This window comes from Lonchura striata, chromosome 10 (assembly GCF_050655825.1).
Source record: "Lonchura striata isolate lonStrDom1 chromosome 10, ASM5065582v1, whole genome shotgun sequence".
Classification (NCBI taxonomy): Eukaryota; Metazoa; Chordata; class Aves; order Passeriformes; family Estrildidae; genus Lonchura; species Lonchura striata.
The window spans coordinates 11,822,114-11,832,380 of NC_140712.1; the positions used below are offsets into that span (position 1 = coordinate 11,822,114).

General features: G+C 36.3%; 1 protein-coding gene across 4 annotated transcripts in view; it reads left to right on the top strand.

Moving 5' to 3' along the window:
* Positions 1-9,928, top strand: part of NEDD4 (NEDD4 E3 ubiquitin protein ligase) — a 51,739-nt gene extending 41,811 nt beyond the window's left edge. For 2 of the 4 annotated variants that reach the window (XM_021537405.3, XM_021537404.4), the window contains 11 exons: positions 271-500; positions 1,041-1,162; positions 1,261-1,331; positions 2,938-3,033; positions 4,050-4,123; positions 4,280-4,340; positions 4,897-4,956; positions 5,051-5,158; positions 5,751-5,847; positions 7,996-8,068; positions 8,147-9,928. In XM_021537405.3, coding sequence (XP_021393080.3) covers positions 271-500; positions 1,041-1,162; positions 1,261-1,331; positions 2,938-3,033; positions 4,050-4,123; positions 4,280-4,340; positions 4,897-4,956; positions 5,051-5,158; positions 5,751-5,847; positions 7,996-8,068; positions 8,147-8,249 — 1,095 coding nt within the window. In that variant the 3' untranslated portion in view covers positions 8,250-9,928. The other 2 variants (XM_085588281.1, XM_085588279.1) reach the window with 1 other exon arrangement.
* Positions 9,929-10,267: the final 339 nt, after the last annotated feature.

Genomic DNA, 10,267 nt, shown 5'->3' on the forward strand with positions numbered 1-10,267 from the left:
CAACTGCCCGTATGCTGTTACTAGTAAGAACTTACTTTAACTGTATTTTCTTAGCATGAAATAGAAGTTAATGTCTGAAATTCTCTTTGCTGGTTGAATTGTAGATAAATGGAGCCTCTTTTCAAGCATACTGTGTTATGTTTCCAAGTTATGTAAGGAAACAGTTTCTTTGCCCTCTTTGTCTATTTTCAGAATTTGCATATTCTGCAAAACTATAAGATACTTGGGGTTTGTTTTATTAATCTTTGCTTTCATGTTTCTCTTTTTTAGAGTGATATTCCAAATAGGTTTGAAATGAAAATTCATCGCACAACAATCCTTGAAGATTCTTACAGAAGAATCATAGCTGTAAAAAGAGCAGATTTCCTTAAAGCAAGACTTTGGATTGAATTTGATGGTGAAAAAGGTTTAGACTACGGAGGAGTTGCTAGAGAATGGTTCTTCCTTCTCTCTAAAGAAATGTTTAATCCTTATTATGGATTGTTTGAATATTCAGCTACGTAAGTATTACCACTCTGGAAGATGTGAAAACTTAGGAAGAGCTCTCCTAGCTTCTTTAAAAATGGGGTTCCTGCTGCCCTTGCAAATGTATCAGAGGGTTTAGTTGATAATAACTGTAATAATCTGCACCCAGTTGACAGAAGAGTAGTGTGGAGACAATACTTGTAGAGCTTTTATACAGCAGTATAACATAAGCCATGGCATTTTTGCATGGATAAGCATGTGCTTGCAACCATCTCCTGCATACACAAGAGGCAGTATGTAACCAGTAATTCAGAGAATGTTACTCTGCTTTAAAATGAATGGAAGTTAATCCTGCCTCTTTGGTGTATCTGTAACTTAATGAGGTAGTTAATGGTGGTTGTTTCTGATATACTAATAGTCTTCTATTACATATTGTTTAATATTAGATATCATCATGAAAAGCAATAATTTATCAAATAAGTGATGTCTTTCAGATCTTCAAATGTGACACTGGTCCAATAGTACAACATTTTTGTTTTTCTTTCTCTTCTCTGTTCCCTCCTTCAACTCTTCAGAGATAACTATACTCTGCAGATCAATCCGAACTCCGGACTTTGCAATGAAGATCATCTCTCTTATTTCAAGTTTATAGGTCGTGTGGCTGGAATGGCTGTTTACCATGGCAAACTTTTGGATGGTTAGTATTTATCTTATGTAATGTGATATTCAGATTAATACTGCATGTGTTTTGAGTCCTAAGTTGTATCTGTTAACTTTATTTCTTCTTCTTTAAAGCCTTTTTTATTCGTCCTTTTTACAAGATGATGCTCCAAAAGCCAATAACACTACATGATATGGAATCTGTGGTATGTAATTTGCTTTATCATGTTGACAAATTTAATGTTGATTTATAATTTTTTATTAATACCTATATCCTTAATGACATTTTGAAGGTTGAAAATTCACGATTCAAAGATATCTTAGGCTATATCTTCTATAAGTCTGTAAGTTGTATAGGAATTAAAACTTTCAATGAAAATCAAAGACCTAGACCTCAGGTTCAAGTCAGTTAAGCTGTATTGAAAACAATAACTGTATTTTCTTAGCATGAAATAGAAATTAGTGTCTGAAATTCTCTTTGCCAGTTGAATTGTAGGTAAATGGAGCCTCTTTTCAATTATATTATGTTGTGTTTCTGAGTTATGTAAGGGAACAGTTTCTGTTCCCTCTTTGTCTATTTTTAGATTTTTCTGTGATGTTTTCCTAAAATATTTTAGACACTGAGGTTGTTAAAATGGAATATACATACTTTCAGGATTCCTATCTTAACCTGTTTTTTAAATTAGTTTTTTTTCGTGATTATGTAATTTAATTATTTCAGAGACTGAAAATATTTGAGTGATAGTGTAACATTTTTAGAGGAAAAACATGTCCCTTAGACTTTGTTTGGTTGATTCCCTAATAATGGGTCTTATCTGGAATGCTCATGGACAAAGTGATTTTTATTCTATCTTTTTAATCTGTTACTGGTTTTGCTGCCCTTTAAGAATACAGCATGTAGTTGCTGTCTGTTTCTGAGTAATAGATTTATAGATGTGTCCTGATATTTTTTTGTTTTGATTTGGATTTTGTTCAGTACTCTAGAATGATGGAATGGTTTGGGTTGCAGCACCCTTCCACTAGAAGGGTGTTGCTCCAAGCCCTGTCCAACCTGGTCTTGAACACTTCTAGGGATGGGGCAGCCACAGCTTCTCTGGGCAACCTGTGCCAGTGACTCACCATACTCACAGGGAAGAATTTCTTAATATCCAAGCTAAATTTACCCTCCTCATCCTATCACTACACTCCCTGATAGAAGGTCTCTCACCATCTGCTCTGTAGCTCCTGTATTGATGCTGGAAGGTCTCCTGGAGCCTTCTCTTCTCCAGGCCAAGCACCCCCAGCTCTCCCAGGTTGTCTCCAGAGCAGAGGTGCTCCAGCCCTCATAACATCTTGGTGGCCTCCTCTGGACTGGCTGCAGCAGCTCCATGTCCTTATGCTGGTGGCCCCAGAGCTGGGCACAGCTGAGTAGAGACACAGAATCACCACCCTCAACCTTCTGGCCACACTGCTTTAGATGGAGCCAGGATGTGGTTGGCTTTATCTTAATTTTCATTTGCCAAGGTTCTTTGTAGTAATGCCTGACAATAAAAAGAAGATAAATAGAGGATGAGGGACAAGAGAAGAGTCCAAAATATATTGTTTCAGATAGTGCTATACCATCTTACCACCATTTTGCTGTTGGAGACATTTACATAGATTGCTGAGCAATCAGGTTTTAAAGGTCTTCAGAGCTTTGTACAACTGCAGTGTCTCTTTATCCAGTATAGGATTACCCTAAGCAGAAATGTTCGCTGTGCTGTCATGGAGCCTCTTGCAGTTTATAAGGTGGCTACTTTATTTAGTGTTTACTATTTTGTAATTTTCTCTTAGGATAGTGAATATTACAATTCTCTGAGATGGATTCTTGAAAATGATCCAACAGAATTGGACCTCAGATTCATAGTTGATGAAGAACTTTTTGGTCAGGTTAGTATGTTCATGTAATCTGGAATAGAAAAAACATGGAACAAAATACTTGACCTGTGAAATTAGGGGATTTTATGTGTATGGTGTTAAGAAAACCCCTAAACCCCTTTGCTCACTCAGCTCTTTCCACTCATGCAGTGAGTGTATTTCAACCTGGTGTGATAAAGGACTTGGAAATAAGCAGAGCTTTAAAAAATTGTTTATGTTTTCTTTTGTTGAATACTACTTGCATTGAAATGTTACTGTTGCTTTGAAGGCAACCAAGACTAAGATATCCATAATCCATTATTTGATGGGGAGTACAGATTGGGTTTATGTGATTGGCTGGAAAGGATGAGTTTCTTTAGAAACTGTTGTAATTACTGGGAGATAACATGTTTCCTTTCTCTTAAGATATACTAGAAACCTATAGAATAAACAAGTTTGTTATTGCATACAAAGCTGTTTAGGATAAGTCATGTAGAAATACCACAGGTCTTGAATAAAACTTCCAAATTGCCAGTTAGATCTAATGATAATAACCTTTATGGTCTTGTGTAACAACCATGATCATGAGAAGAAGCAATGAAAATATACATCCATGATAACTGAAAATGAGATATTTGTCTTCTGAGGTTCTAGTAGTATAAGTCACATTGTAAGAGTTTGATTGACTTACTGGGATTCTTGCTGAAGTGGTTTCTGTAATTGTTTCTCCTTGAGGTTTGGAATGAGGGCTGGGTCATGGAATATGCAGTTAGTGTGCCTTACTCTGCACCTGTGTGCAGTCTTGGGTGGTGTGCTATAGCAGGTCAGAAACAATTGAGGTTTCCCATTGCACCCCTTAATAATACAACTTTTTTTTAAAAACTGTACCACATTCTATTTATTAGGTGACCTGTGTGATTGTGACTGGATCCGTTTCTCATAGTTCTCAGATTTTGCAGTCTTCAAGAGTTGCATGAATTATCTAATATTAACATAAGAATTCTAGTATATTCACTTTGTTTAAGACCTGTTCTATGCATTGCATTTAGACCCATCAGCATGAACTGAAAAGTGGCGGATCAGAAATAGTTGTGACCAACAAGAACAAGAGAGACTACATTCAGTGAGTAGTGGCTGCTGTGTGCAGTGTACCTCAGTGGATTGCCCTCTAGCACAGGGGCTCTGTGTTAGCTTTATTTACAAAAGGAAGTTGTTGCTCTGTGTATAAATCACTTTTACTTTAAATGTGGTTTTGTTTGGGTTTTTTGTATTTTTGCAGTCTTGTAATTCAGTGGAGATTTGTGAGCCGAGTACAGAAACAAATGACAGCCTTTAAAGAGGTATAGTTTTAATTACAAAATAAATTCTTCTAACAGTTTGTTGCATCTGCTAGTAAGGTTTTTTGGACACCCTGAAGACCCACTAATAATTTTGTTTAAAGTATAAAAATAAGGCAGTGATACTGTTTGCAGAGTTAGCTTTGAATTATTTCAGAGTTAAAAATATTTTGATATGTTTTTACTGAGGTGTTTAATTAATCTTGAAAAATTTGCTTATTTCTCAATTCTGACTGACAGCTTTAGCTGTAGAGCAAACTATTTAATGACCTCTGCAGAAATTAAACTTAATTATATTAGTTTGATTTAAACTAGGCAATTTACCCTTTTTTGTCCAGGTTGTATTACATAGGTGATATTCAGACTACCATGCTTGTGACTCAGTGTTGCACAGAAAATATGTGAGAAATCAATTTAAAGTACTATAATGAAATTGAGGACTACTGGTGTCCAGACATCTGTATTTGATATATTGCTTTGGCTGAATATCCTTCTTCATGACTAAAAATGCTAAAATAATGTTGTCTTGATTTTTACAAACCTCCCTCATCTTTTTTAGGGCTTTTTTGAACTAATACCACAGGATCTGATTAAAATTTTTGATGAAAATGAGCTAGAGGTAGGTATATCATGGAAAAGAAAACAAATTATGTTGAAACTTTAGTATACTGACTTAAACTTTGGTATTGTTTATTTTTTTTTAATCTGTGTAGTTATTAATGTGTGGACTGGGAGATGTGGATGTGGCTGATTGGAAGCTACACACAAAATACAAAAATGGCTACAACATAAACCATCAAGTAATACAGTGGTTCTGGAAGGTATTGTGAAGTTCTAATATTTTCTTATTGAAAACGTGTTCAAAAGCTGCTGCCTTTCTGCTAGGTTATAGTTTATTTCATTAAAAGGTAAGGTAAATATTATTTGACCATTAAAATTCCAGAGAAAGTAAGAAAACTAAAGATGAGATGCATGGTAAGAATGTAAATGCAATACTGATGATTGCTTCTTCCAAAAAATCCCTGTCTGACTGGGGTTAAAAATATTTGTGTAGGTTTTCCTGGCATGGTTACACTAAAGAGGTGTTAAACTTCTCTGTTTAATAAATTACAGGAATTTGGCTTCTAGTTCATAACATAAGAAACTTCAAAGAAAGTAGGGGGCCAAATCTTCAGCGGAAGCATTTTAACAGCCTGCTGAGCAGTAACCATACTCTTGTTGCAGTGCCATTAAAAATTGTTGACTTCATAGCTTTAAGCAACAGGCAGAGAATTAGATGTATGTGTCACTAAAAAAAATGCATATGTATATCATAGATAATGATTTAAAGGTAGATACTATGTTGTATAAGTCTACTAGCTAAAAAACTTAATTTAAAAGGAAATCTTTAATTGTAATCATTATCATACCTAGGCAGTCTTAATGATGGACTCTGAAAAGAGAATAAGATTACTTCAGTTTGTTACTGGCACATCACGTGTTCCCATGAATGGGTTTGCTGAGCTGTATGGTGAGTGCTTAATATTATCTTTACAATTAAGTAACAAAGAACCTGATACTAACATTGTCCTCATGTTTGACTTCAGACATTGTCATTTTTTTTTCAAATTTTGTTTTAAAATTGAGTATGTACTGGCAGAAGAAACAAAGTTAGAGAAGAGTCACTTATATCACGTTTCCCATGTTCTATATGGGAGCATATTGTTTTAATTCTGGTTTTGGAAGTTTTTAAATGTATAGGAGTTTTCAAATGAATGTGGATTTTTAAAGTTCTCAAGAGCTGCAAAAATCCCTGTTTAACACATGATTGAGCTTGAAGAAAATTCTCAGTTATCCAAGATCTGATTACAAAGACATGCTGGCATCAGCAGTTAACTTCAGTTCCACAACTGCTTTTATCTGCTCACAAGCCATGGCTGTACAGATGCAGTTGTTTGTAAGGATATACTCCAAAGGGGACCACTGAAATGTCATGAGTTAAACATAAAGTCAGTAGAAAAGTACTGAAGCTGCAACATTGAGACTGAGACAAGCAGAGGACAGCAGGGAGCAAATTTCAATAGCAAAGCCAGAAAAGCCACTGTGGGCAGACTGCAGGCAAGCAGATAGAGCAGCCCACAAAGGGTGGGGATGCTTGGCTTAGGGGAAGTCTGTTCTCAGCTGCCATCAGCTATTATGTTTTCTGCTAGACTACTTTATTACGGCTAAAAGTGCTTGAGATGCTGTGCAAATGTCTCAATAGCCTAACTTGCCTCTTTGATTAAGCATTTCCTTTTTTATAAACATGACATTAATTTGTTTATAAAACAGAAAGATTGTGAACAAGACCACCCAACTTGTTTCCATGTCTTCATTTTCATCATAAATACTTGGTTTATTTTTTTCTGTTCCATCAGTAAAGGAGTTGTGAGTTGCAGTGGGCAGAACAGTGTGCTCAGCAGGCTTAGCCATGTGTCTGCTGCTGCACCTGAACCTTGGCACTGCTGGTGTTACATACAGCACATACACATTGCAGGGGAGCCCAGTCAGAATTCTGCTGCCTCAGGAGCTCTGCTTATTTGTCTAAGAACACTACTAGAGACAGAACTAAGAACTGATACAGTGAAAGAAACTGCTTCAGTTCTTGGCTTCCTTCTGCCCAGGGATTAGAATATACTTGAGCAGTTTTCTGTACACACTGATTAATGAAAAATTCAACTAGCAGTTGTCCTGCACAGCTTTGTTTATTTCTCCTTCAGTTATTTCTGCTTTACTGTGGCCAGCATGCCGTCCTTACTAAACCCCAGTGACAATTATATTTCCTGTGCCTTATGTTTACAGTGCTGAATGTGGTTTCTCAGCGCCCGTGCTGGTGCGCGGCGCTTTGCTGCTGTTGCCTTGCCCCGGAGCCGCTCCCGGGCCGGGGTCTCCCTCTCGTGGCACGGCCGGGCGCTCCTGCTCCCCGAACGCCAGCGCTCCCACAAACCAGCCGCGCTGCAGCCCCGCCACACTGAGCAGACTTGCTCTGACATAGTGCACTTCCTGTCTTTCCCTTTTCTTAACTGCAGTCTTCTCCCAGCTTAAGGAAGCGGTTATAAAATACTCCTTACATCTACTTGGTGAGATTTGAGAAGTCCAAGAAACTTAGAGATGAGATGCTGTAAGACAGTTGTTGAAGGATAGAGGGAGCTGCAGCTGCCTTTGCTAGCCAAGAAATGTTCTCTCAAGTGCATAAAAACATCCTGGGAGTACACATATGATAGCCATGTTTCCAAAAGTTCTCAGTTACTCTGTATTTGTTGCTGCATAGGTAGGGTGGACATTGACTACTTTCTACCAGCTTATAAAACTTGGCACATGATGATAAACATGTATATGTTTTTATATGGAAAATTTATAAAATTGTCTCGTCCAGAAAACTTCAATGCCAGCTACTCTGCATGTATATTTAGCTCTTAGGCTTCTGCGCTTAAGATGTAAAAGTCTCTTGAAACTGAGATATAGCAATAAATAATTAAAAATCAAGGGAATTTGGATTATTGGCTATTACTTTCTATAGTCTATACTTTATTCAAATGTCAGACCTGGATTACAAAATCCCCAAATATGTAATAATTTGAATCTGTGGTTATAAAAGGATTTCATAATAGGGTGAAAATTGATGTGTTCTTTTCTTCAGGTTCAAATGGACCACAGTTGTTCACAGTTGAACAGTGGGGTACCCCTGAAAAACTGCCAAGAGCTCATACTTGGTGAGTATTTAATTTAGATAAATTATGAGCTCTAGTAAAAGTGATAAAAATACTGAAGAGTTTTCATCTCTTTTTCAGCTTTAATCGCTTGGATTTGCCTCCATATGACTCGTTTGAAGATTTATGGGATAAACTTCTTCTAGCGATTGAAAACACTCAGGGTTTTGATGGCGTTGATTAAGACACAGACATAAATTAGGTTGGTCCAGTGCTGCAATTTCATTTTAAGGGTTTACAAAAAAATCTGAATTTTCCAGGGACTACCATTGTATTTAGTCACTTGGCTATTGAATCTTCATAGTATCATGTGTAAAATAACTAAGTATTAAAAATCACTAACTTTTGAAAACTTATTTTGTCATTTCCATAGTTTTGTGTATTTGCTGATACATTGGATCAGCCAGTGCCAAGTAAGTCAAAAACTAAAATGTTTTTAGCAGTTGCCTCTTGTACAATATTTGATACTGTCCTGCAGAAAACTACTAAAGTAAAGCTATGAAGAAATCTTTGCAGAGAACTTAAATTTGAGTTGATGCTTTAGAGGAGCAACTGAAATTGTTAAACTGTTTTAAAGAAAACCTAGCCAAACAAAAAAACCAACAAACTTCATGTATTACAATATAATTTGTGCTGCTTCAGGCTCTTTGCAACAGATCTGCCCAAAGCACCTTATCATTCAGCATATTAGATAAAACATTTGAAAACATTTGTTTGCAGAATACTGACTGCTGACACAGTTGTTAGACATCTGTTTCTAACTTGCTTTTGCTAAAACAGTGTAACAAACCCAAGATTTTTATATAAAACAGATAAGCAGCATAATTCTGAGCTTTAATGAGAAATTATATCCATTTTTTTGTTTGAATTTGTATACTGATGCTGACTAATTGAGGGTTCATCACTTTTTTGGGATAAATTTGTAGTTGAATGATAATATTTTCAATTCAGCCTTTTGCAACAAATTAATCTTAAAGTGAAATTTGTATGAATATCACTCAGTATTTAGTTACTGATAGTTAGAGGCCTTTATTATCCATTCTTGCAGTATTGCACTACATAACAATAAAGAACATGTTTACAGGGTTTTCTGGGCCAAATTCAGCAGTCTGTTATGTGCAAACTCCTCTGAACTGCATGGAGGTTATGCACATGTGATCAGGTGCAGAATTTGGTTCTGTGATATGTTTACAGGTTGCTAGTTTCTACAGATGCATTTTTATATTTTTTTCTCCAGTGTTAGTCTAGAAACCAAATTTGTTAATACAGTATAACCAAAGTCATAACCAACAATGTGCAATTTATTGTAGATCAACTTGTCCTATATAAATATTAGTTTGATTTCTTTTGTAAATGTGGGTCTTTTTTGTATTAATAATTTTTTTTTTGAGCAAGTGCTGGTTAAAATGATTATCAAAGTTGGTTCTGAAACATAACAAATTGATTTGTATACCTGGCTTGCTCAAATTTTAACATTTTATTACCAATATGATCTGAGGAAATGACAGTACCTAGCTTTGGCCACCAAATTTCTGTTTAGTCACAGTCTTTATAAATATGCAAGAAGGAAGTGTAGCACATCTCTCTCTGAAGATATGTAAATTATGTAACAAGTGTTAATGGGTCTTAAGGGATATTTAAAATCCCACTTTGTTTTATCCTTTGACTAGGTCATTAGGACTGAGAGTATTACATGTAAATAAAGGTAACTTATACAAATTTCCCAAATCTATATGCAGTTTTGTAAAACGTGAATGATATATCAGTAAATCTGTATAGATTTGAATGTAGCAGGTTTTGTTGCATACTTTAAAGTATAAAATAAGAATCCTGAGAGCAGTAAATAAAAGTTTATTCTAATAAGTTGTGATTCAGTTCTTTGAAGTGCAAATCAGTAATCTTGAAATAGCAAGAATTGAGTAATTTTTGTACTCCTAGGCAGGCCATGGCAGTAGTTCCACCACAACATGCTGCTGCCATTGCAGAGTGAAGATGCAGCAGCGCTGTTTCCTGGTGTTCTGCTCCTGAGACGTGCAGCCTTGGGAAAGCACACATTGTGTTGTTATAGAAGCTGTGGGTCACTGTCAGCCTTAAGTGCATGGCCGACCTAGAGATGCTGAGGGGAGGCTCCTCAGCAAGGAGGTGAGGCAGGGCCAGGCTCCTCCCTGCTCTGGGAACCTTCCTGGCAGGTGCACAGCTGGG